The sequence below is a fragment of the Erythrolamprus reginae genome, chromosome 1 (genome assembly GCF_031021105.1).
Source record: "Erythrolamprus reginae isolate rEryReg1 chromosome 1, rEryReg1.hap1, whole genome shotgun sequence".
In the NCBI taxonomy this organism is placed as follows: Eukaryota; Metazoa; Chordata; class Lepidosauria; order Squamata; family Dipsadidae; genus Erythrolamprus; species Erythrolamprus reginae.
The window spans coordinates 349,816,322-349,844,160 of record NC_091950.1 but is presented as its reverse complement, the minus strand read 5'-3'; the positions used below and the strand labels follow the sequence as shown (position 1 = coordinate 349,844,160).

Sequence of the window (27,839 nt, the reverse complement as noted above, 5' to 3'; positions counted from 1 at the left end):
GCTTCTCAATCCCTCCCTCCTTCCGTCTTTCCTTCCCCTCAGCCGTTCTGTCTGGGGGTCTCCCGCTCTTCCCTTCCCCGCCTCCCAGGCTTTGCCTTCACCACCCCCACCCCCTTTTTGGTTGGCAAGGAGTCCTTTGCTGCATCCTGCAGTTCGCACTCGGCTCGAGGCCACTTTCCCTGGCTGCACTCTTTCTCTCTCTCTCTCTCTCTCCCGTGAGCCGGGGGAAGGAAAAAAAAAACCAAACAAAAACTTCTTGCAACAGGCCTGCGCGCGCACTCGTGCCCGCACTCGTTCCTTCAGCAGCGAGGGAGGGAAGTCAGAGGGCGAGGGAGCGAGCGAGCGCTGTTGTCCTTGGTGCCCTCTGCAGCCTGCCTTCCTTCTTCTTTGCCGCCGCTGAGGGACGGAGAGAAGGATAGAAAGGAAAGAGGGAGGGAGAGATAGAAAGGAAAGAGGGAGGGAGGAAAGAGGGAGGGAGAGATAGAAAGAAAATAAATAGAAAGGAAAGAGGGAGGGAGAGATAGAAAGGAAAGAGGGAGGGAGGGAAGAGGGAGGGAGAGATACAATGCAAAGAGGGAGGGAGGAAAGAGGGAGGGAGAAATAGAGTGAAATGGAGGAAGAGATATTTTTTTTGTCCAAACTTTTCTTTAGCCCCCACCCCCCGCCCGAGAGAGAGAGAAAGAGAGACATAGCAAGAGAGAGAGAGAGAGAGAGATAGAAAGAGAGAGAGAGAGATAGCAAGAGAGACAGAGAGAGAGACAGAGAACGAGAGAAAGATAGAGAGCTAGAAAGATAGAGAGCGAGAAAGAAAGAGAGATAGCAAGAGACACAGAAAGAGAGAGAAAGAGAGATAGCAAGAGAGAGAAAGAGAGACAGAGAGAGAGAGAAAGAAAGAGATAGCAAGAGAGACAGAGAAAGAGAGAGAAAGAGATAGCAAGAGAGACAGAGAGAGAGACAGAGAAAGAGAGAGAGAGAAAGAGATAGAGAGAGAAAGAAAGAGACATAGCAAGAGAGACAGAGAAAGAGAGAGAAAGAGAGAGAATGAAAGAGAGATAGCAAGAGAGGCAGAGAGAGAGCAAGGGAGAGAGAAAGACATAGAGGGAGGGAAGGAGGGAGAGAGAAAGAGAGCAAAAAAGAGAGGAAGAAAGAAAGAGGGATGGAGAGAGAGAAAGAAGGGAAGGAAGGAAGAGAGAGAAAGAGGGAGGGAGAAATAGAGTGAAATGGAGGAAGAGATATTTTTTTTGTCCAAACTTTTCTTTAGCCCCCCCGCGCGCCCCCCCGTCCCCCCGTTCAGTGTTCCCCAGGATTTTGAAAATATGAATAATGTGCCGCGGCTCAAAAAAGGTTGGGAAACACTGATCTAGTCTGCCCTTATACCATTTCCTGTATTTTATCTTAGAATGGACATATGTTTATCCCAGGCATGTTTAAATTCAATTACTGTGGATTTACCAACCCACATCTGCTGGAAGTTTATTCCAAGCATCTACTACTCTTTCAGTAAAATAATATTTTCTCACATTGCTTCTGATCTTTCCCCCAAATAACCTCAGATTGTGCCCTTGTTCTTGTGTTCACTTTCCTATTAAATTTGTTTCCTAGTAATTTGTTTACAAAGAGGACAGTATCCAAATTTGAAAAGAGTACTTCAAAACACAACTGAAAAACAAGTAGTACACTGAACGAAGCTAGTCATTTTAAAATAAAATGAAATCACAATCTGAAGCGCACTAAATGTATTATTGCTTTTTTGCTCTGTAGTTATGATTCACAGGCCATTAGGTGCATGGGGCTACCTTTATCCTCTGTACTCCCTCTCAGTCTCTTCCACTCACAGGCAGCAGCTCCTCCTTCCAGCTTCTGGGATGTTAAAAGGTAATGAGGGCAATTTGAATCTACCTTTCTCTCTCAGTCTCTTCCACTGACAGGCAGCAGTTCTTTCCAGCAGCCTCTGGGAAGTTAAAATGAAATTTGTTGAGATCTTCTGAAAGCAGCTGTTATTGCTGCATTTTTTAAAACAGTAACTGTTGTTTCCCTTTTTTATTGTGGTGCTTTAAGGATATACACGAGTCTTGTTATGTTATGTCCTCATGTATGTAATTTTAAGAATTTTTCCCAACATTTTTCCAAACTGAGGCACCAGCTTCTTCAGTGTTGTACATCCAACACTCACTAATAGCTTTGTCTGCCCAGAATGTGGCCAGTGAATTGCAAAAGGACCATACACTTTCTATCGTGATGTCTTGGGTTTTGCGGGGTTGATCTGCTCTAAATGTATTCCTTTTTTTTCTTTATGTGGTGAAATTTCTGTATTACAAGGGTGTTTACTGTGGAGCTCCAGGGTTATTATTCCTCACAAGTTATGCCTTTGGGTTCTGGAAATGTTGCATAGAGAACACCCTGGGGTGGTTCAAAGGAAAGCCCTGGCAAGGGGTTATGTTTGGTGACCAAGGTCACTATGAGGAAACTAAGGTTGCTAGTTGCACCCCCTGCCAGGAGACAAGGGTGACGCCTCCAAGAACTAAACCCTGGTGTGGGAAAATCTGGCCAGACTGTGGTCTAGATTGCACATTGATTTGGCCAGGCTGTTGTATGAGAAAATGCATATTGTTGATGCATGTTCCAAGTGGGTGGAGGTATGTGTTATGCCCTCTATTACTTCAGAATCTGTGATTCGTTGCCTTGATAGCATATTTTCCACCCATGGGTACCCTGACATAATTGTCTCCAATAATAATCCCCAATTTACGTCTATCATTTGAGGGACATTTGACCTCCCTTAGAATTTGCCATGCCTTAATTGTTCCCTGGCACCCGGTCAGTAATGGCATGGTAGAGAGAATGATGTGCCATACGAAAGAAACAGCAAAATAAGACATGGAGACTGGAGCCAAAACATCATCGAAATGTTGTTGTCTCAACATTCCACCCCATGTACTACTACTAACAAATCCTCTGCAGAGTTACTTATGGGCTGAAAATTATGCCTCACTTTAGATCACTTACATCCTTTATATGTCCCCAAATTCCTGTGAGAAGAAAATGTCACTGGCTGTATCTTTAGAGTAGGAGCCCTAGTATTTGCTCAAAATTTTACTTCTTCTCCACATTGGCTTCCAGGGACTGTTACAAAAATGTGAGGAAAACAAGGATAAATCTACTCCGACTACACCGCTCCGACTACACTTCAAAGATCTGGATGAATGCAGCAAAGATCTGTATATTTAGCGGAGAATAATAATAATAATAATAATAATAATAATAATAATAATAATAATAATAATAATAATAATAAATTTTTTATTAGATTTGTATGCCTTCCCTCTCCGAGTACTTGGAGTGGCTCACAACAATACACAATGTACAAATCCAATGTTTAAAAAACAATTTAAAAACCCATATTATAAAAACAATCACACAACCCTAACAAACCATACATAAAACCATAGTAGCTAAGGGGTATGCTTGTGAGGCCATAGGATAAAGGGGTGTTATGTCAGCTAATTATGTGGGGGCATGTCTAGCTGGAACTGGTCAGGTTTCTGATTGATTTCATGGATATATATTTTACTGCATGTCTATGAGAGCTTGTTGCTATTGTAATTGAGCATTTTAAGACTATTAAAGGTTCTTGAGCCCCTTTGTAACAGGCAATGCCCAGCTACAAAGATACTTATACACTGTTCCTCTTTAAATATCCATATCGTAGTTAGAAATCTTTAGGTGCTGTATAAATACTACAGCTGTAATAGTAATAATAGGATTGTTCTGTTTAAGAAACTGAGTTACTCTGACTATATATCAGTGGAGGAACAAAGCATCAAGGGATTGGACTCAGTTGTGTGCCCTCTGGTGACGGAAAGTGCTTTGATCTGGAGGAGATTCTCCAGAGCAGGAGAAGTAATTTCCTCTTCTCTCTATGTTGCCCTACAGCCAGCTCCAAAGGATTAGCAAGGCTCTTTGGAATAACATAGTAGGTGGTACAGAGGAGTTGCAAAAGGAAGAAAGGGGATTTTCTCAGATCTCTCCCATTTCCCTTAATGAACTCTTTAGTGGAACAAACGGACACAATTGAAACATAGATTTGAATAGGAGGCACGGCAATAGGAGTATCAAAACGAACAAACGAAGCAAGATCAGTAAGCAGCTAGATGTTAACTTGAGCAGCAGGCTCCTGTTTTCACAAGGAGGAAAAAAAATTGAGCTCTCAGCATCAAATTGCTCCCGGAGACATTAGAGCAACTTAACAAGAGCTTAACTTCTTCTCAGAGGCTAAGGAGATTTGGTGAAGTAAGACTGAGAGGATTGGAGGCATGTCATAAAAAGTCTGAGGAAAAAATAGGATAAGTGGTGAGGCTTAGATTTTTAGGCAAAACCCAAATTCGGGAAATTCACTTATTGAAATTCACTTACTGATTAAACACAAAGGAAGGGGAGTTAGCCCAAAGGCTTTCTGCTAATATAGTCAGTAAGTCAGAGGTAGGTGGAGTGACATCAACCAGATTTCAGTGGTTTTTGTGGGGTGGGGGTTAGTATTTTTTTATAACGTGTACCTACACTGAAGTGAAATACAAAGCTGGGAAGCCGCGCGGCTGTTTTAAAAGGTCACAGCCGGGCTGGGGGGCTTCCCAGCACCCCCCCCGAACCCGGAAGTTCGGCAAAAGTTCAGGGTTCGGGGGGTGCTGGGAAGCCCCCCAGCCCGGGTGCGACCTTTTAAAACAGCCGCACGGCTTCCCAGCTGTCTCCCGAAGCCGAACGCCAAACCCGAACTTCCGCGTTCGCCGTTCAGAGACAGCTGGGAAGCCGCACGGCTGGTTTAAAAGGTCACAGCCGGGCTGGGGGGTTTCCCAGCACCCCCCCGAACCCCGAACCCGGAAGTTTGGCAAAAGTTCGGGGTTTGGGGGGGTGCTGGGAAGCCCCCCAGCCCGGCTGTGACCTTTTAAAACAGCCGCGTGGCTTCCCAGCTGTCTCCCGAAGCCGAACACCAAACCTGAACTTCCACGTTCGGCGTTCGGAGACAGCTGGGAAGCCGCGCGGCTGTTTTAAAAGGTCACAGCCGGGCTGGGGGGCTTCCCAGCAACCTCCCGAACCGAACCCGGGGTTCAGAAAAATTTTGCCTCTTCTTACGAACTTTTTTCGAGTTACGAACCAGCGTTCGGGAGGCTGCTAGGAAGCCCCGCCGCCCGGCTGTCACCTTTTAAAACAGCCATGCGGCTTCCCAGCAGTCTCCGAACACCGGTTCGTAACTCGAAAAAAGTTCGTAAGAAGAGGCAAAATTTTTCTGAACCCCGGGTTCGTATCACGAGTTGTTCGTAAGACGAGGGGTTCGTATCTTGAGGTACCACTGTATATATGATGGTCTTGGTATATTCGGGTTTCTTCCCGTGTAGGATTTGGAAATTTCTGGCGACGTTTTGAGTGGGACCTCTTGGACCATCACACACACACACACACACACACACACACAGATAGATAGATATATATATATAAACTAAAACTCTCATTGTGTATTGGACTGACTGACTAACTAACTAACTAACTAACTAACTAACTAACTAACTAACTAACTAAAGAAATAAAGAAATAAAGAAATTGTTTTGCCCACCTTCTACCCTGCTCCTGCTTCTGACGCAGAACAACAGTGGCACCTCTTGGACGTGAGACATGCACTAAACATTTGTATTCGGCGCACATTGAACTTTTGTAAAATGGAGACACTGTTTGTTTTGTTTAAAGACTCTTCAAAGGGTCAAAAGGTATCCTCCATGACAGTCTGGCGTTTGATTAATTCCATTACTTCTATGTCTTATGACCAGTTATACCTTCCATGTCCTCCCGGTGTGACTGCACATTGCACATTCTATGCAGTGCCCTGCCACCACTGCAGCGTGGAATACCTGGGTGTTAATTGAAGAGGTTTCCCACGTGGCCACCTAATCTTCACCTATGCCACTCGTCCGTCATTACAGAGGAGGCGGATTTCAGACAAAGAGTGTTGCAACAGGTGGTACCAGACAGTGGGGGTTCCAGCCAGACTTAGATAACCCTCCCAAGGGGCGGACTACTTTGGCATGTCCCATTCTTGGAGGCTAGCTCCAACTTTCTCGTAGGGTGGAGCTAGCCTCCAAGTCACTCCCTTTTTCTGGGGTCTCTCTGGTCATTGAGTTCTGGTTCTCATGTATCTAGCTGTACATAGGTTAATTGTTAATAAATTGTTTTGGTTTGTTTCAGAGATTGCACACAGAGTCTGACTTTCATCCCTCGTCAAAAGAGGGGAAACTAAGGCACCGGGGGGATGCTATTTATACTCTTTCAGACTCTGTCCTGATTGGCTAAGGGCGGTGTCTTTTCCTATTCTTGGAGGCTAGCTCCACCCTACGAGAAAGGGCGCATCAAGTAGGTCGCAACATCCCTTCTCAGTCATCCAGGTCATGGTTGCACCTTTGGGACATTGATAGCCCTTGTTCAGACCTGTCCTCCACGATTTTATCCAAACTCTTCTTAAAGCTATTCAAATTAGCAACTATCAACATGTTCTGTTATAAATAATAATAATAATAATAATAATAATAATAATAATAATAATTTATTCGATTTGTATGCCACCCCTCTTCGAAGATTCCGAAGAATTAAGTTCATGGGTTAAATTATGTGCTGAATGATATGCTTTCCCCACTGGTAATAGTGAGCTTGGATGCTTCAACAGCATGCTCACAGACAGCTATTTAGTAATGCAGTCGTGAAACTGTGGGTAAAGCTTGTATGTTGTGGCAAAGGTGTTTATTCTCCTGTGTCCTTGTTCCTTTTCCTTGCAATCTTCCTTGCACAAGCTCTAAATCCCCTTTTTAGGATTATATAAATGTTTTATCCTCCTAATACTGGCATGCTTAATAAACATTAATCCCTTGTCCACCTGGGAAGGGCAGGCCTTCCATCTGCTCAGCTCTGCCTACAGAGCTCTGTGCTGTGCCTTGGGTGTATTTATTTGTTAATGACAGCTGAGGTTCTTATGAGCAAAACAGAAGGAGGTCTGCAGATGTTGAAGGCAAGTCGAGGACGGTCAGAGATGAACTCCTGTGCGTTTGTTGTGAAGGCATTCTAAGAGTCTATTAATCCGTAATTGTTTGCATAATGCTTGTGGAAATAGACAACAATAAATTACCAGTCAGTTGATAAGAGGGAGAAAGGGAGAGAGAAGGAGGTAAAAGAACTGCTATGCACTTTTATTACATTACTACCTCTTAAAACAAGTTAACTAATTGTTAATGTGCCCATATCGTCATTCTATCATCTGAAAAAAAATTGGGAGTATTTTCAGATGTCTGTCTATGAAGAAGAATCTACTAAGTATTGTTTTAAAGGAACAGTGGGAAGGCCACTAAAGCAGTTGCTGCAAGACTTAGAGAAGACAATTTGGACTGCAAGGGTCGTGGCCTTTGCCCCAAAGAGGAAAAGCAATTCTGGTGATGACTAAAAACTCTTTGACACACACGGTATGCCTTTCTATTTATCCACATGGGTGGAATGAGTTGGCTGAAAGATAGACAGCTATATAAATGGTTTAAACAAACAAATGAAGACAAATAACATGCCCAGATATAGTTCTGAACACACTGCAACAGCTGGGGAGGAGGGTGAAAGAGGTGGGGGTCACAGGCAGTGTATTTCTGGTTGAGGGATATGGCCCAGGAAGAGAAGTTGAATCTCGCACGGGCACATGGGCACATGTTGGGAACATGGAGATTGATGCACATCTCTGTTTTTCCAACTGGGACTGCGCACCAGACCATTCATGCAGCAGCCCACTACTGGTCATAACTCACTTTTTTCAGTGCTGTTTTGACTTTGAATGGTCATTAAATGGACTCCTGCAAGTCGAGGACTACCTGTAATGCTCAGGAAGGAGTATTTTTGTCACCCAGCTATTTAATCTGTGGCTTTAGGAGCTGAAGAGCATGGAGAGGCCCAATAAACGATAATGGTTAGCACATAGCAGAACAACACATAGCAAAATAATGAGGAAGCTGCCTTCTGATCATTCACAGCAAAACATTAAGCTACTTTGATATTCTGATACCCTGATGTTATTCACACAGCTTCTGATCTAGTTTATAAGAGATCTGCTCCACTAACCAGACTGCAATTATCTAAAATGATCCAAATATCCAAGCTCATTGTATATTATTAACATCAATGTGACCTTATTTAGCAAGTTTAAACTTCTTGATAATCTCCGAATAGTTTAGATATGTGTTTGCTTTATTTTCTTATTTAGAATATGATTCTCCTAAGATGTTTGTTCTAGTCCTGAATTCACTTGTTACTAAAAATGCTACATTAAGAAACAAACAGCACCAGTGGCCATTTAGAATGAGATGTAGATAGAAAATAGATTTTCTCCGTACTGAAGGAGCGGGTCCAGCAGTCACATGGGTTGCTCATGTCCAATCCAGTGGAACTGAGCCTAGTGTTAAAAAAGCTTGCTGGATCCGCCCCTTCCCCAGAATTCGCTCAGTTCTCGCATCCTGCGGTAGTATTGTGATTAGCTCGTTCAACATTCTAACACCTTCCCTTCGATCTTTCCTTCAAAATTAGTAAGATATTATTATACTTATTTGGTTACTTGCCTTATTAGCGCCAGCCGTTTACGGCTCGGCTTTTCTTTTGGGAGAAGTAGCGGTTTCGTTTTCCCGCGGCTTTTTTGCCGTTTATGATTCCCGCTGCCGCTTGTGGATTCTTTCAATCCTTCGGCCCGGAGGTCCTTGTGCAAGTATTTATATATTTATATATTTATAGTGCTATTGTTAAAGGGCTCGAGAAATACCTCCTGCGGTGCGAGACGCTTTTTTCTAGTCTCCTGGACTTAGTCGATCGCTTCCCCTTTAAAATTACTGTTACGGAGCGATTTTTTCGGCGCGAAGGCCTTCGCGCCTTTTTAATTTAGGCCTCTCGTGTTGGCCTTCTGCCAGCCGCGTGTGCCTTAGTCCACCGCTCGGATCCTGGAGTGGGCTTTGAGACGCTCAGGCTTAATTCTCCACCGGCTAAGCCTCCAACCAGAGTGCCTTGGTTACTTTAGTTAAAGTTTAGGGAGGCTGGCCACGCTGTATTTGGGGACACGAACTCTGGGTTTGCCCAGATTGCCCTCAAGTCTCAGCAGCTCCGAGGCCTAGGAGCAGGATCCCTTCCTCTTGGGAAAGCCTTGAATTTCTTCTCCCTAATAATCCAGTTTATTTGGCTCAGCCTTGTCTTCTGTTAATTGTCAGACTATGGCTTCCTTTCCCAAGAGAGGCACCACTCAAGGTCCCAGAGAGGCCAGGCCTACAGGCGATGAGATTACCAGTATCCCCCAGGCCTCGACCTCCTCTTCTTCAGGGGCCCGCCCCTTGACCAAAGTCACCAGGGCTGAGAAGAGAAGGGACCAAGCCCTACAAAAAATCCATGATAAATCAGCAAAGCGATTGAAAGTACAGGCCCAAGTGCTCAGTAGTCATGACCCCCCAGAGGCTCCTAATCTGCCTTCTTCTGGGGTCACTGTGTTATCTCTGGATGAGCCAAACCTAGACAGACCCCAACCTAACCTATGGGGATTAGGTCCAGAGGAACCAGATATTATTGAAGATTCCCCCCAGCCAGGATCCTCTCAGGCTTTCAGGGATTCTTCTGCCATTCCTGCTGATATTTCTAGTTTACCTCCAGAATTCCAATCTATTTTTTCTGTGTTATCCAAGGCCATTGATGCCAAACTTTCTGCCATCAATGTGCCCTCCTTACCTCATCCACCTCCTCGTCCCTCCCGTCCCTTGGGTTCTCCCCCAACGGTTAGAGCTCCAATTCAGGATGAATCAGATTCCTCTCAGGATGAATATGAGGATATGGAAGAGGATGAGGATCCATTTCAGGGCCTCTCAGACGATGAGGAATCCCAAATAAAGGTTCCTTCTCCAGTTACTATTTTTCCCTCTCAATTGTTCAAATCTCTCCTCCTCAAAGCTAGAATTTCCACAGGATTAGCGGCCCAAGAGAAGCAGGCCACCACATCCACTGACCCTCCGGAGGAGAATTTACCCTACTTCACAGAGGAACAGGAGGATAACGAGGTAATCCCTATGCCTAAATTGTTTAAAGATGCCTTACTTAAGCAGTGGGATTTCCCAGCTTCTGGGCTTAATCCCACTACCAAGGACAAAAAGTTGTACAAACTCTCTTCTTCCTATGAGGATCTCCTATCTTTTCCCAAACCGGATGAACCTGTCAAAATCCTTCACTCGGCGGCTGCCGTGCCAGGCGAAGCAGAGGAGGTCCTCCGTCCAGAGGACAAGCGGATTGAACAGATGCTCAAAAGAGGGTTCACCGCAGACTCCTGGGCTATTAAAAGTTCCGCAGCGGCTTCCTTTTTCTCCAGAGCCATGCTTCTGTGGCTTCGCCAACTTCAACAGCATATTCCTCCCGATGATTTAAGAGGTCAACAGGACTTCAACAAGGTATTTGCAGCTGCTCAGTACGTGGCTGATGCCACATTACAGTCCACCAGATTCGCAGCCAAGTCTATTGCGGCCTCCACAAGGGCGAGAAGACTCCTATGGCTTCGCCCCTGTCAAGCAGGAGTACGTCAGAAGTGGCAGTTATCTCTGGGACCATTGAAGCGCGATCTGCTTTTTGGAGATCTTCTGGATCCACTCCTCACGGAAACCACGGACAAGAAGAAAGTATTGGGTCCAACCACCAAAAAGGCCACCAAAACGCAGTCCTTTCGCCGCCCAGGGCGTCAACAAGATCAAGCGGCTACCTATCAGAGAATCCCAGGTCAGTATTCCCCCCGCTTTCGTTCCCAAGGAAGGAACTCCAGGGGCAGAGGTTTTCGCTACCAAAGAGGAGCGTCCTCTAACAGGGCTTCTAAAAAACCTAGATGGTAGTTCTTCCTCGATTCCCATAGGTGGCCGCCTAGCCTATTTCTCCTCTAGCTGGCGTCTCACTTCCAAGGATCCCTGGGTTATTGATACTGTTCAAAAGGGTCTCCTTTTAGAATTTACTTCTCCTCCCCCTAAACGTTTTATTTCCTGCCCTTCTCCCAGGTCCTCCTCAGATCGTAACCGTATGGAGGAGGCCATTTCCCACTTATTGTCCATCAGAGCCATTCAACCGGTTCCTCCCGGTCAGAAAGGCCGAGGTTTTTACTCCATCCTATTTATGGTTCCTAAGTCCTCCAGAGGTTGGAGAGCTATATTGGATTTAAAGAAGCTGAACCTATTCATCAAATATAGAAAGTTTAAGATGCACTCCTTACCATCCATTTTAGCCGCCATCCACCCGGGGGATTTCATGGTTTCATTAGACCTCACTGAGGCCTACCTCCATATTCCTATTGCCAAATGCCACAGAAAATTCTTACGTTTCTCCTTCCAGGGCAGGCATTTCCAGTATAGGGCGATGCCATTTGGCCTTTCCTTGGCCCCTAGGGTCTTTACAAAGCTCTTGGGGTCGCTGGCGGCCTATATCTGGGCTTCGCCCATCCACATTTTATGTTACCTAGATGACATTTTGGTTCATGGGAACTCCCTAGAGAAAGTGAAAGTAGATCTTTCTGTCACCATGTCAGTTCTACAGGACCATGGTTTTTCCATCAACTTTGACAAAAGTCACCTCCAGCCTTCCACATCCATTTTGCACCTGGGATCCATTATTAATTCAGAATCCTCCCAGGTCTTCCTCTCTCCTGAGAGAAAAAACAATATAGGGGAGTTGATTTCACGCATTTTACCTCAACCGTCAGTTTCCATAGTAACCCTGTCTTCTCTTTTGGGGAAGATGGTGTCATGCATAGGCATCATTCCCTGGGCTCGCCTTCACGCTAGGGAACTACAGTGGCTTCTATTACCCTTTCAGAGATCGGGGCACAGCAACTCAAGTCGTCGCATTGTCATCCCACCGATTGTTCGCAGATCTCTCAAGTGGTGGATGTCTCCGGCCATGGACAAAGGATCCCCTTTCAGGTGCCCGGAACAATTCGTCATCACCACAGATGCCAGTCTATCGGGATGGGGCGCCCATGCCCAGGGGATGATAGCCCAGGGCACGTGGTCCCCGGAGGAAGCCTCCAAGCCAATCAATTGGCTAGAGTTAAGAGCCGTATCCCTGGCTCTGAAACAATTCTCTCCTCGCATCCCCAACCGGCATGTTCTCATTCTCACCGACAACATAGCCACAAAAAGCCACATCTGCAGACAGGGGGGCACGAGATCCAAGGCCCTCATGAGGGAGGCCCTCAAGTTAGGCCTTTGGGCAGAAAAACACCTTCAGTCGCTCCTAGCCGATCACATCTCGGGGAGCCTCAACGTCCAGGCGGATTGGCTCTCTCGAGCAACGATAGACCCAGGAGAGTGGAATCTCCATCAAGACCTGTTCCATCAAATCAGTCTCAAATTCGGCCTACCAGTACTGGACCTTTTTGCGACCGAAGCGAACGCCCAACTCCCTCGCTTTTTTTCCAGATTTCCATCCCCGGGAGCAGAAGCAATCAATGCCCTCAGGAGCCCCTGGCCTCCAGGACTCCTGTACGCATTTCCTCCAATCCCAATTCTCCCGGACGTGATTCACAAGGTCCTCAGCGAGACGGCTCGAGTAATCCTAATCGCCCCTCATTGGCCCCGCCGGCCCTGGTTCGCGGATCTACAACAGCTGTCCGTCCAGGACCCCTGGCGACTCCCCGTTTCGGGGGATATGCTACGGCAGGGGGCCTCATTCCATCCAGACCCGGAGTGGTTCCACCTCACCGCCTGGCTGTTATCAGGAGAGACTTAGAACTGCGTGGACACGACCCCGACACAGTGGAGGTCATTTTAAAGGCCAGAAGAGGTTCGACCAATCGAATCTACGACCATACATGGTCCAAGTTCCACCAGTGGTGTCTACTGGAAGGGTTTTCTCCCCTGTGCATCCCCATACACAGGATCATTTCCTTCCTTATGCAAGGTTTCCATCAAGGCCTTTCCACCAGCACCCTCCGGCGTCATCTGGCGGCCATTTCCTCTGTCCTAGCGGGGCCCCGCAGACAGCCTCTCCGTTCCTTCCCAGAAGTTCAGGAATTCCTCAAAGGTATAGCCAACCTCAGACCTTCCAAGGTTCACAGATATCCTTCCTGGGATCTGCCACGGGTTCTCCATTCCCTCAAACAGGCACCCTACGAACCCCTAAAATCTGCGTCCCTAAGGTACCTATCTTTTAAGGTAGCATTCCTGGTGGCTATTACCTCTGCCCGACGCATTTCGGAGTTGGCAGCCCTTTCAATCAGGCAGGACCTCTGCCAATTTCATCAGGACAAGGTAGTATTACGGCTGGACCCCACCTTCTTACCCAAGGTCAGTTCCATGTTCCACAGAACCCAAGATATTGTCTTACCTTCCTTCTGCCTCCAACGGGACCATCCTTTGGCAATTAGATGGCACACTCTGGATCTCATTAGAGCGCTTAGGATCTATATCCAACGCACAGGACCCTTTCGGAGGTCGGAAGCACTTTTCGTAGCCTATCATCCCAGAGTCATGGGTACCAAAGTGTCTTCAACAGTGATAGGCCGTTGGATCAGAGGGACTATCTCTAAGGCCTACGAGTCGGCTTCCCTCTCAGTTCCAAGGAACATCACAGCGCATTCCACCAGAGGCGCAGCCACTTCGGCCGCTTGGGCGACTCAAGCCCCGTTGGAGGAGGTCTGCAAAGCAGCCACATGGGCCTCGCCAAATTCCTTCATCAGGCACTACAAGATTGATTCTTACGCCTCAGCGGACGCTGCCTTCGGCAGAAGGGTACTCCAATCCGTTATCTCTCACGATAGCAATTTAATCCCGCCCTAGGGACCAATCTATTGGGTATGTCCCATGTGACTGCTGGACCCGCTCCTTCAGTACGGAGAATAGGCGTTGATTGCTTACCTGAACGCCTCTTCTCGTACGGTGAGCGGGTACAGCAGTCACTTCCCGCCCTTGTTTGTGTCTTCTCTATCTTCTATCTTCTGTAACCTTCTTTCCTCTAACTATGAGAGTTGAACACTAAAGAGCTTCACATCTGAGCCTAGTCTACGGATTCGCGAATTCTGGGGAAGGGGCGGATCCAGCAAGCTTTTTTAACACTAGGCTCAGTTCCACCGGATTGGACATGAGCAACCCATGTGACTGCTGTACCCGCTCACCGTACGAGAAGAGGCATTCAGGTAAGCAATCAACGCCTATTCCCTACCAATTCAGATGTCAACTTACAAAGCTTTCAAGTTCCATAAGCAGGGGGGGGGGAGAGCTGATGGTACTGCTTGGTTGCCCCAGCTGAAAATGCATTCCACACATGCCTTCTCCAGATTTTATTTTATTTTTATTTTATTAATTTTGTTAAACAATTATAGGGTGATAATTTGTACAAATAAAACATTAGATAAGTAATGATAAAAAGTAATAAAAGAAGACAATAGGACAGGGGCGTTAGGCACAGTGGTGCGCTTATGATTGTATCCTAAGTTACCGGAGTCAGCAGGAGGGCTGTGGGTTTCACAGCCTGCCAATGTCGTTCATTGGAGAATGTGATTTATGGCATGCCCAGTGAGGGATGTGTGTCGGGAGACAGGGTCATGGGGGGCCATAAATTTTGTGAGGTCAGAGCTGATGCCACCAAGTAATTGACAGAATGTTGCTCCTAATAAATGACTATATTTCTTTTGAAACTTGGCACGTGGCTCATGAATTAATTAGGGCATTTTTCAGAAACTTCATATCAGAGGTATCCCAACATTTTGGATTTCAGCTGTCACAATTCCTCCATTTGCAGTATGAGAACAAGTCCATTACACCAGTTTGGAAAAGTAAATATTGATGGATCTATTAGCTCCATTTCCCCCCAGTTTCTTACGTTAACAATATTAGATTATTTTTATCTTCCCTCTAGATGAAAATGAAATTGGTACAATACACATTTTCATTTGTTCTATTATTCTCTCTACATTCTATTTAACTAAATATACCATACATGCATTTTAATATTATAAAATGCAAAGAACTGCAATTATTAAAGAATGTTTCATTTCAGTTTACCTGTTGGCTCAGAAAATACAAATTAAGTATGTAAGTAAAAGAAGTATTCTTTCAATTCCTAAATGTGGATGAGAATATTTTTTTAGAAGCCACCTTTCCAAAGTTATTACCATTATTGATATCTGATTTAAACCAGCAGTGCAGAATCCATATTATAAACAATTGTGAATGTAAGTGCCTGTGTTACTTCATCCCTTGAAGAAGAAAAAAAGTTCAGTATTTTGTGAAAGACCGCCTGTTGTCTGCTTCTGCCTTAAATAGGATCATAATGTTTAAAAGTTGATTTCTGCTTTGAAAAAGTTTTCTACAACTACTAAACTTTCTGCCCTGGTCCATCTGAATGATTCTGTCTCTTTTTCATCATAGATAGATAGATAGATAGATAGATAGAGAGAGAGAGAGAGAGAGAGAGAGAGAGAGAGAGAGATAATAGGTAGGTAGGTAGGTGGGTAGGTAGGTGATGGATAGAGATAACGATAGATAGAGAGAAGGGGAGAGGTGGAAGCTGAGGTGGTGCAGTGGACGGAATGCAGTACTGCAGGCTGAATGCAATTTGTCAGTTCAAGTCTCACCAGGCTCAAGGTTGACTTAGCCTTCCATCCTTCTGAAGTCGGTAAAATGAGGACCCAGATTGTTGGGGGCAATACGCTGCCTATGTAAATTGATTATAGAGAGCTGTAAAACCACTGTGAAGTGGAATATAAGTCTAAGTGCTATTGCTATTGCTAGATAAATGATGGAATGGAATGGAATAGAATAGAATAGAATTTTTTATTGGCCAAGTGTGATTGGACACACAAGGAATTTGTCTTTTGTGCATATGCTCTCAGTGTATATAAAAGAAAAAGATACATTTGTCAAGAATCACGAGGTACAACACCTAATGACTGTCATGGGGTCAAATAAGCAACAAAGAAACAATATTAATAAAAATCTTAAGGATACAAGCAACAAGTTACAGTCATACAGGGAGGAAATGGGTGATAGGAATGATGAGAAAAAACTAGCAGTAATAGTAGTGCAGACATAGATAGATAGATAGATAGATAGATAGATAGATAGATAGATAGATAGATAGATGATAGATAGATAGATAGATAGATAGATAGATAGATAGATAGATAGATAGATAGATAGATAGATAGATAGATAGACCGACCATCTGTCAAGATTTATCATAATTTGTTTTTGTTTGGTGGACCTCTGTTTAAAAAAGAAATTGAGTGTCCTGACTATAATTGTGTTTAAATGATTATTTGATTCTATTTTTGTATCATTGGGTATGTGAAATAAAAATTACTTTAGGTAAATGGTATGTATGTATGTATGTTTGGTTTTTATATTAATTGATTTTTAATCATCAATACCAAATTACTATTGTACACTGTTTTATTGTCGCTGTTAGCCGCCCCGAGTCTCTGGAGAGGGGCGGCATACAAATCCAATCAATCAATCAATCAATCAATAAATAAATAAATAAATAAATAAATAAATGCATATGAATAAAGATGTATTATCCTTTCTTAACTTCCTTTTTGTTTGTTATCTATGGAGATTCTTAGTCATCCAGAACATTGTTGTTCCAAAGGTGTTTTTTTCAAAAAGCAACTGGATATTTTTTTTGAAGACTTTTCACTTCTCAAGCAAGAAGTTTCTTCAGTTCTGAACTACTGGACTGTCTCTTCAGAACTGAAGAAGCTTCTAGGATGAAAAGCAAAATGCCTTCATGGAAAAATAAAGGAAGTCCCAGTTGCCTTTTGAAAAAACACCTCTGGGATTCCTTTTTGTTTCCATGCTTGTTCCCTTTCTTGCTCTATAGCAGTGGTTCTCAACCTTGGGATCGGGACCCCTTTGGGGGTCGAATGACCATTTCATGGGGGTCTGTGAAGACTGTGAGAAAAGACAAATTTCCCACGACGTTAGGAACTAAAGCTTCTATTTTGACACCTTGGAATATATTTTTACAATCCGACCAATCAGGTGTTTATAGTGGGGGTATCCCTCTGACCTTCCTGCCAATCAGCTTAAAGCCCCATTGGGAGAATTGGCACTAGACGTATGGTTGGGGGTCACCACAACATAAGAACTGTATTAAGGGGTTGTGTCATTAGAAAAGCTGAGAACCACTGCTCTATAGCCAAAGAATTGATAATAGTTGCATAAGAATCTCTCTTCTCTTCAACCTGAGAGCATTTCCTAGTCGAAATCAATCTCCTGAAAAAAATAATCTGACCCACATTATACTAGTTCAGGACTGCAATGTAACTTCTGTATTCGTAGATCTTGGGAGATTAATTGCTTGGAATGCAGAAGAAATTGATATGTTGATGCCATGTGTTTTTAATGAATAAAAATATAACCATGTGATCTTTCATTTGCAGTGTTTCAAACGTACTCAGTAGTTCTAACCATTCTTCTTTTTCTGGATAATGGCATGGCCTTTATGATACATGACCTAATGACCTTCGTGATAGTTGAAGCTGCCTGCCTGTTGTGGTTTCCTAAGGGCAAGCTTTATTGAGCACAGTGTAATTTACATTGGAGTAGCATTGTTTATATCTCCAGTCAGGTGCTGCAAGAACAACTGGAATATGACAAGGATGCAGTGGATCAGAGGTCTTTAAGCCTGGTAACTTTACGATTTGTGGTCTTCAACTCCCAGAATTCTCCAGCCAGCTGGCTGGAGAATTCTGGGAGTTGAAGTCCACAAGTCTTAAAGTCGGCAAGTTTGGGGACCCTTCAATGGATAGACATGAACTCTTTAGATATTTGCTTCTCAGATTTTCTGTTTTTCTCCATAGCTCCTGCCCAGGCCCAGATCATCCATGCTGGGCAGGCATGTGTTGTAAAGGAAGATAACATCAGTGAAAGAGTATACACTATCCGGGAAGGTGACATCCTTGTTCTGCAGTGTTTGGTTACAGGGCACCCACGGCCACAGGTAAGCTTTCTCTCCTTACTATCAGTTTACTATTACTAGTAAACTATTACTATTACTGTTTGGCCTGGTATTCTCTGCTATAACAATATAGAAACATAGAAACATAGAAGATTGACGGCAGAAAAAGACCTCATGGTCCATCTAGTCTGCCCTTATACTATTTTCTGTATTTTATCTTAGGATGGATATATGTTTATCCCAGGCATGTTTAAATTCAGTTACTGTGGATTTACCAACCATGTCAGCTGGAAGTTTGTTCCAAGCATCTACTCTTTCAGTAAAATAATATTTTCTTACGTTGCTTCTGATCTTTCCCTCAACTAACTTCAGATTGTGCCCCCTTGTTCTTGTGTTCACTTTCCTATTAAAACCTTATTTATCCCTTTAACATATTTAAATGTTTTGATCATCATATACAGATTCTTCTTCCTTCTTCTTAATTATTATTTTTTTAAACTTTGACTTTGAGCAACTCTAAGAAATTATCAATGCCAAAACAAAGATATTACAGTAAAACATTTAAAAGAAAAAAAGATAGTAAGTGCAATAAAGGGAGGGCATCTCATTCTTCCTCATTGAAGACCTGAATGTTTCACTATTTCTGATTCCCTAGCTGGCATAACCAATGGCAAGGAATTGTAGAGGTTGTAGAACCAGGGAACCAATTCATACACCTCTCAATCTGCCAGTCCCTGGCCAATTCAATCTTGTACAGTTTCAGGTCTTTTACAATTCTTTTGAACAACAGAAAGGTGTTGGCTCATAAGTGTTAAGGAGTATGCAGAGTGACCCTTGAGTTACCAAGTATGCACAGAGGAAACTTGGAGGTGGCAGATATCCAGCTGATAGCCCAGAGATACAAGTAGTAGTTTAAATAACCAGATACATTAAGTGAGTCTTCGGAGAGGGGCGGCATACAAATCCAAATAATAAATAAATAAAATACTAAATAAATAAATAAATAAATATTATTTACTTTGGCAAATAGCTTAGTTAAGAACAATCCTAGTCATACACAATTACATCAGTCAATATTCTCAATGCCTATACAATATTATAAACCTCTTTCAATACATTAAACAATACTATTAGCCGTACTTACAAAATACATTAAACCATCATTTGAACACATAGTTCTACAGCATAGTCACACAGACAAACCAGAAATAGCAATGAATAAGGGAAGGAGGGAGGGAGAGGGAGGGAGAGAGAGAGGCCTCTGGCTCCCTCTTATGGCTAACTGCAACACTAACTCTTAAAGCTATAGTGTTATAATTGATTTAAACATACATTGATAGTTTGTTTATATACTGTATTGTCAAACCCAACCAGTTATGTACATAGTACTAACAGTGGCCATCTGAAATCTCAGAGGAAAATCTCTTTCTAGAGTGCAGATGTTACCACAGAGAAGGCGTTCTTCTGAGGATCCAATTTATGACTATTCATTCAAACAAATCCACCAACCTGCAAGATTGAATTGGCCAGGCAGAATATCTACTGCAGTTAGAAATGTCCACCGTCTAATAAAATAAAATACATTGTCAAATTCATCATAATGTGGTATAAATCTTCTGTTTTGTTTCATCCACAAAGCAGAAGGAATTGATATATTGTGGCTGATATGAGTTGGTTGTCTTGTCCTATAACTTCTATTAAGGAGAAATATAGTGGTCAAAAAAAATAAAGGGAACACTCAAATAACACATCTTAGATCTGAATAAATGAAATATTATCATTGAATACTTTGTTCTGTACAAAGTTGAATGTGCACAACAGCATGTGAAATTGATTGCCAACCAGAGTTGCTTCCTAAGTGCATAGTTTGATTTCACAGAAGTTTGATTTACTTGGAGTTATATTGTGTTGTTTAAGAGTTCCCTTTATTTTTTTGAGCAGTGTATTTAGAAGATGTGCCATTTTGTATAAATGTTGAGTACTTTGCAGGGTCTTCTTCAGTCATGTTAACTTGCAGCTTTTCAGTGTTCTAACTTTCCAGAGTAACTGCTGCCCAGGTATTAACACAGACTGAAGACTGAAAGATTTCTCATCTTTCCTCCAATCTCACATTATAAAAGTGACCATAACCTCCTTTGAAAAAAAAAAAGACAATTTGAAACATGCAGGAACATGTCCTAAACATTTTTAAATCATTAAAACAGGTGCATTCTTTTTTTCCCAGGTTCGTGTATCTGTTTCAGAAGTTTTCCCTGGCTTTCTTAGCATGCAAAGTGTGTTATGTCAAGCCAAGGTGCTCCACTGGGAGAAAAATATGGAGAATTATTGGGGGGAAATGTGAAGCAATTGTGCCGGTATGTGCATGTGGTGACCTCTAGGAGCACCTTCCAAAGTAATAATACAAACCTGGAGAAAATTGCACCTGCTTTAACAATTCCCTCAAAAGTGCTTTAGATATCCAAAGTATCACTTTCAAAATATTTTTTACAGCATGAACCTGCGCTGTTATTAAGTAAAACGAGGCCACCTTTTTCAAATGACAAGAAAAAGCCTGACTCTAGTGTAGAAGACAGAATTACAAACCACATGATCAGCTGAGCTAGCTTCCTGCACAAAAATACAATGGATATAAAGTGTGTAATAATTTCAGTTTTGAATGGTTTCTCTATGGCGTGCATTCTTCTGTCATTGTAATGTCTTGATCTAGCCTTTTATAGTACCTTCAGAATGGCACTTCCTGCTAAGAGGACAAGGTTATACAGCTAGAGGGGATCAAAGCAAAGAGCTTGGAAATATATTTCTATTATTATTTAAAAGTAAAGAGAAATAGAAGATTCGGGTCTTTTTGTTCATACTATACATGATGCAGGGGGAAGACTTAGCATACAGATAAAGAATTTCTATTTACTCATGCCATGGCTGTTATATCCATGGCATCCGAATTTACAGCATGAATATAAATCCATATTTCTTGATTTCTAGGGCTCCCTCCTTTTATTTTGATTTTCTCTCAAACTAGTTTTCTTGCCTTTGCTTAGCATTCGTCAGAAAGGGACAGAGTTTTGAAATTTGCTTTAAAGTTTGTAAAAACACACACATTTGACTAACAAATTGGAGTGATGAGTAACATACACAGGGACCCACTGGGAATAGGCAGCAATTCTTACCGTCTCTCGTCTCATCCTCCGCTTGTATAATTTCTCTGCTCCCTCTCCCCTGTTTCTCCAAATCAAAGATTTGTCTTTTAACCTTTGCTTAATCCCCTCCCAACTCTTACTTCACTTAGTCATTAAAGTTCCAAAATATGGTCAAACTAAATAAATGAAGCTGAAATGAAAAAAGCAGAGGAAAGATTAAAGAACCAACAGAAGGAGCCATGCAAACAGAAAGCTTTTTAAGAAGCTCCAGGCTTCTAATGAGAGGACAAGGGCCAAACAAATCCTTCATTAAGCAAGATGGGGCCTGATCACCCCAAGACAGAAATCCAAGCCACCTCACATAGAGACTGTCAACCATAATTGAAGTGGAAGGGACCTTGAAGGTCTTCTATTCCAACCCCTTGCTCCAGGGGTGGGTTCTAAGGTTTTTAGGAGTTTGCGAAAGGCAAGAAGGATGGGGGCAGTCCTGATCTCTGGGGGGAGTTGATTTCAGAGGGCCGGGGCCACCACAGAGAAGGCTCTTCCCCAGGGTCCCACCAGACGGCATTGTTTTGTCGACAGGACCCAGAAAAAGCCAACTCTGTGGGACCTAATCAGTCATTGGGATTTGTGCGGCAGAAGATGGTCCCTAAGGTATTTTGGTCCAATGCCATGAAGGCCTTTATAGGTCATAGCCAACACTTTGAATTGTGACCAGAAACTGATTGGCAACCAATGCAGACTGCGGAGTGTTGGTGAGACATGGGCATATCTGGGAAAGCCCATGATTGCTGTCGCAGCTGCATTCTGCACAATCTGAAGTTTCCGAACACTTTTCAAAGGTAGCCCCATGTAGAGAGCCTTACAGTAATCGAACCTCGAGGTGATGAGGGCATGAGTGACTGTGAGCAGGGAGTCCCGGTCCAAGTAGAGCCGCAACTGGTGCACCAGGCAAACCTGGGCAAATGCCCCCCTCGCCACAGCCGAAAGATGGTTCTCTAATGTTAGCTGTGGATCGAGGAGGATGCCCAAGTTGCGGACCCTCTCCGAGGGGGTCAGTATTTCCCATTTCCAGGATAATGGACAGACAGATGGTCCGGCAGTCCGAGCGCCCCCACCAACCGGTGCTGCAGCATCTAGGGTCTGTCTGGGGGGCCTGGGATACCTCAAGCAAAAACTCTCCTGTCCAGCACACCAATTTGGGGTCTCTTGTCTGCTCGTCCTGTCTCAGCTCAGTCAATGTTAGAATAGCATGAGTCAATGAGTCAGTTGGTCTTAAACAATGGCCGCCATTTTCTGTGGCACAGCTGACTGACTCCTGATCTTTTCACAGTCCGTACGGCTCTCTGTCACACTGGGAAATGTTGGGCAAGGGGCTCCAGAAACGGGGGGAGAACTCAACCAGTTGAATTTGCGGAAATTATCACCTATATCCGAGATGTTTCGCCCATTGTCCCATGGAGCAGCTGTTCCTCCCTCCTTCTTGCTGCCCCCACCGGAACCGGAAATCAGTTAAAAATGAAGTCCAGGAGGCAGGGGTGAAATTCAAAATTTTCCTCTACTGGTTCTGTGGACATGACGGGAAGGATATTGCAAAATCTCCATTCTAACCCCACCAGCCAGAGGTGGTATTTACCAGTTTTCTGAACTACTCAAAATGTCTGCTACCAGTTCTCCAGAACCTGCTGAATTTCATCATTTCCAAGAAGGCCGAACTCCATTTTTGCTGGCAGAGTACTGCTGCTGTTTCCAGGGAAGCTCTGCGGGCTAGATATAAGCACCCCAGAGGCTAAATCCGGCCCATGGGCCTTCATTTTGACACCCTTGCCCTACAACATTTCAGACAAGCAGCTGCCCTGACTTGTCTTAAAAACCTCCAGTGATGAAGCCTCCACAACGTCTAAAGGCAAGCTGTTCCACTGGTTAATCATTCTCATTCTTGGGAAGTTTCTCCTTATTTCCAGATTGTTTCTCTCCTTGATTAGTTTCCATCCATTGTTTCTTGTCTTGCCTTTTGGTGCTTTGGAAAATAAATTGACCCCTTCCTCTTTGTGACAGCCTCTCAAATACACTGATACCTCATCTTACAAATGCCTCGTCATACAAACTTTTTGAGATACAAACCTGGGGTTTAAGATTTTTTTTGCCTCTTCTTACCATCTATTTTCACCTTACAAACCCACCGCCGCCACTGGGATGCACCACCTCCGGACTCCCATTGCCAGCGAAGCACCTGTTTTTGCACTGCTGGGATTCCCCTGAGGATTCCCTCCATGGGAAACCCCACCTCTGAACTTCCATGTTTTTGTGATGCTGCGTGGGAATCCCAGCAGGGGAATTCCAGCAGTGCAAAAACGGGCACTTTGCTGGCAATGGAAGTCCGGAGGTGGGGTTTCCCAGCGAGGGGAGCCTCAGTGAAATCGCAGCATCGCAAAAATACAGAGGTCCGGAAGTGTGGTTTCGAGGACTTTGGTGTTTTTGCGATGCTGCGACTTCACTGATGCTCCCTTCACTGGGAAACCCCACCTCCAGACTTCCGTTGCCAGCGAAGCGCTCGTTTTTGCGCTGCTGGGATTCCCCTGCTGGGATTTCCCTACAGCATCACAAAAACACGGAAGTCCAGAGGTGGGATTTCCTATGGAGGGGAACCTCAGGGGAATCCCAGCAGCACAAAAATGGGCACTTCGGCTGGCAAAAGGGGTGAATTTTTCGGCTTGCACGCATTAATCGCTTTTCCATTGATTCCTATGGGAAACATTGTTTCGTCTTACAAACTTTTCACCTTAAGAACCTCATCCCGGAACCAATTAAGTTTGTAAAACAAGGTATCACTGTACTGGAATACTGCTATCATGAGATATCATGATATCATGTCATATCAGTCCTTGGGCAAGGAGAAGAATAACAAAAGCATATGAAAGTCTAATATTGTTGCTTTCCAGCTTTGCAGTTTTATAAACTGTGAAATATTTGAATTCCCAATTGTCCCTCGTGGGTTTTGTCTGAATTGGACCAATTTGCTCTGTTTAAGTTTTGAATTAGCATCCGCAAAATGGGAGTACAGTGAACCCTCGAGTTTCGCGTCCTCGAGCATCGCGAAAGGGCTATTTCGCGAGTTTTCAACCCGGAAGTAAACAACACCATCTGCGCATGCGTGCCTTTTTTTCTATGGCCACGCATGCGTAGATGGTGGAGTTTCCCGCTGGGCAGATAAGCTGCCCCGGTAAGACCCCAGCGGCGGCGCGAGCAACGGCGTGGGCGGGCGGGCGGCACGCGCGGGGACACCCCAGCTCTGCTTCCCAGCTGAGAAGCGGCCCCAGCAACGGCGTGGACCGGCGGGCGGTGCGCGCGCGCTTGGGGAAACCCCAGCTCCGCTTCCCAGCTGGGAAGCCACCCCAGCAACGCGCGCGCGCTTGGGGACATCCCAGCTCCGCTTCCCAGCTGGGAAGCGGCCCCAGCAATGGCGTGGGCCGGCGGGCGGTGCCCGCGCGCTTGGGGAAACCCCAGCTCCGCTTCCCAGCTGGGAAGCCACCCCAGCAACGCGCGCGCGCTTGGGGACATCCCAGCTCCGCTTCCCAGCTGGGAAGCGGCCCCAGCAACGGCGTGGGCAGGCGGGCGGCACGCGCGCGGGGAAACCCCAGGCGCGAGCAACGGGGTGGGCGGGCGAAGGGCGGGCGGCGGTGGAAGTAAAAACACCATCTGCGCATGCGCAGATGGTGTTTTTACTTCCGCACCGCTACTTCGCGAAAAATCGATCATCGCAAGGGGTCCTGGAACGGAACCCTCGCGATGATCGAGGGACCACTGTAACTGCTTTTGATAGCAGAGGAAAGTGTGAAAAATACTTCCAGTCTGAAGTGAAAATCGTCCCCAAGTCTACTTTCTCTCTCACTAATTCATTTTTTTTATATCCACCCGCTCTGAACCTTCCAAAATATAGTATGTGGATTATATTTTTAAAATGTTAATTGTAGCCCCCCCCTCCCACTGTTTTTCTGGTCCATTTCACACATCAAGCAGTGGAAAGTAGTCAGAGGAAATCAAAGCATGTGGGGATCATATCATGGCAAGAATAAGTTTGTCCCTTGAAAGCTGCTGATTTGGTTCAGACAGACAATAACTATGTCTGGGAAAAAGCTAACCTGATTATCAGGGCTAGAGACATGGTTATGATTGTATTGAACTGTGTGGGTGGAATATAGGATGCTGCTTTCAGTATTCGTAGGGCTTGGTCTGTTCTCTGTTTTCATCTATAATGACTAAGACTTCATACAGGAAGCTTCCCTTTTCATGCTTAGAAACATCAGTAGAAGAACCCGATGCTTTATGCGTGCCAGATGTATGTGCCTGAATCCTTAGCAGCATCAGCTCACATCCTACCTTAGGTCAATATCTCTAATAAATAAGTATAAATTAAAGCTAACACAATTGTTAATGAGGCCAATTTCAATTTAAAGGATCTTTTTGCTATTGGCTTTTCTGTTCTCTTTAAAGAAGGTGTAGTTGATATTTTAAGAATTAATTCTGCTAGCTGAGGAGTTTACTTACCGTACTTTAAAATAAAAAAGGTGAAGGTAGCGATAAAGAAATGGATGGAGGGGCACCGAAGCGCTAATTCCTGATGAAATTGTGTGATTTGAAACTGATTCTGGCAACCAATTAGAGATATTAGTAGTATTTGGCTCCACTTGTCAGGAGAGTTGTAAGGCAAGAAGCCAGCCTATGGAGCCTCTGATTAAAATTGTCCTTAAGTAGGAATGTCCATGCGTGCCATATGAGAAATCTGACTTTTCTGCTGAGTAGAATTTTGCCTACAGAGGATTCCAGGTTCAGTTTCTATAAGAGTCCACTTGGGATACAGGAAATCTGGAGAATTGCATCCTGTCAACATAAATAGATTGCCCAAACCATTAGCGACCCATTGCTGATGTAATTTTGGCATCATGGATCTGGTTCTGTCTCTGCTGATCCATACTCGCCGCCATCTTTTTCCCTGAATTTTTGGCTAATTTTCCTGTGTTTGGATGGCTTCTCCTTGTTCTGTGCTGTGAAAAAAAACCTCCCACCCACCCCTAGGTTAATACCGACCTTTATCTCTTCACCCGAATCACAGCTGAGCAGCTCCTCAGCTGTCTTTCGGGCTGAATCCACCTTCTGAGCATGCACGGAAGTGAAATTGCATGTGTGGACATGTGTGAAATGTCGCGATGTGAACTGGTGATGAAGGTAAGTGGAACTTATCTCTCACCGTAAATCAGTATTGTTATGAAAATTTGCAGTCACAGGGTGGAGTAACTGACCCTCGACAATACTACAAAACAGACCAGGGCTTGTTCCCCAATCTCACCATGTTCCGTTTGTGATTTTTATTAAAGGTAAATATAACAGAAGTACAGTGAACCCTCGAGTTTCGCGTCCTCGAGCATCGCGAAAGGGCTATTTCGCGAGTTTTCAACCCGGAAGTAAACTCCACCATCTGCGCATGCGTGCCTTTTTTCTATGGCCAGGCATGCGTAGATGGTGGAGTTCCCCAGCTGGGAAGCTGGGCGGCTTCCCTGGGTCTTCCCCCTCTTGCCCCGGTAAGACCCCAGCGGCGGCGCGAGCAACGGCGTGGGCGGGTGGGCGGCACGCGCGGGGACACCCCAGGGAGCGAAGCTGGGGTTTCCCCAAGTGCGCGCGCGTTGCTGGGGCCGCTCCCCACCTGGGGAGCGGAGCTGGGGTTTCCCCAAGCGCGCGCACGTTGCTGGGGCCGCTCCCCAGCTGGGGAGCGGAGCTGGGGTTTCCCCAAGCGCGCGCGCGTTGCTGGGGCCGCTCCCCAGCTGGGGAGCGGAGCTGGGGTTTCCCCAAGCGCGCGTGCGTTGGGGAAACCCCAGCTCCGCTCCCCAGCTGGGAAGCGGCCCCAGCAACGCGCGTGCGTTGGGGACACCCCAGCTCCGCTCCCCAGCTGGGAAGCGGCCCCAGCAACAGCGTGGGCGGGCGGGCGGCACGCGCGCGGGGAAACCCCAGGCGCGAGCAACGGGGTGGGCGGGCGAAGGGCGGGCTGCGGTGGAAGTAAAAACACCATCTGCGCATGCGCAGATGGTGTTTTTACTTCCGCACCGCTACTTCGCGAAAAATCGATCATCGCTTGGGGTCCTGGAACGGAACCCTCGCGATGATCGAGGGACCACTGTATTACGCAAGTTGTAGGTCAGTGAGGACAGCCCTGCTAGGTCAGCCCAATATTTGGTTTAGATGTTTTTTGTTTCACACAGTGGCCACGAGATGCTTCTGGAATGTTCATGTAATAATTGGTTTTTATCACTGCTATCTATGAGATTCTCCAGCAACCTTTTCCAGTTTGCCAAATAGCGTTGGGATCATTTTGTTGGGTCCTTTTAGAAGGGTTGAAAGGCAAGCCTAACATACTCATTCTCATACTCGTGCTGCCCTCTCCCTTAACAGCCAGACTGAAAAGTAAGGCCTTGTTCATTCAGATGATCTCAACACAGGACTAGCCATACTTTTGGATTATTATTACAGTGTTCCCTTGACTTTTGTGGGGGATGCGTTCCAAGACCACCCGCAAAAGTCAAATTTCCGCGAAGTAGAGATGCAGAAGTAAATACACTATTTTTGGCTCTGAACAGTATCGCGGGACATCCGCTAACACTTTAAACCCCTAAATTACAATTTCCCATTCCCTTAACAATCTTTAGATTATTACTCACCATTACTCACCATTGAAGAAAA

At 44.8% G+C, this 27,839-nt stretch overlaps 1 protein-coding gene across 2 annotated transcripts in view; it reads left to right on the top strand.

Moving 5' to 3' along the window:
• MDGA1 (MAM domain containing glycosylphosphatidylinositol anchor 1) overlaps positions 1-27,839 on the top strand; it is a 401,506-nt gene that overhangs the window by 126,188 nt on the left and 247,479 nt on the right. For both annotated transcript variants that reach the window (XM_070734253.1, XM_070734254.1), the window contains exon 2: positions 17,873-18,012. In XM_070734253.1, the coding sequence (XP_070590354.1) occupies positions 17,873-18,012 (140 nt within the window). The remainder of the gene's footprint in view (positions 1-17,872; positions 18,013-27,839) is intronic.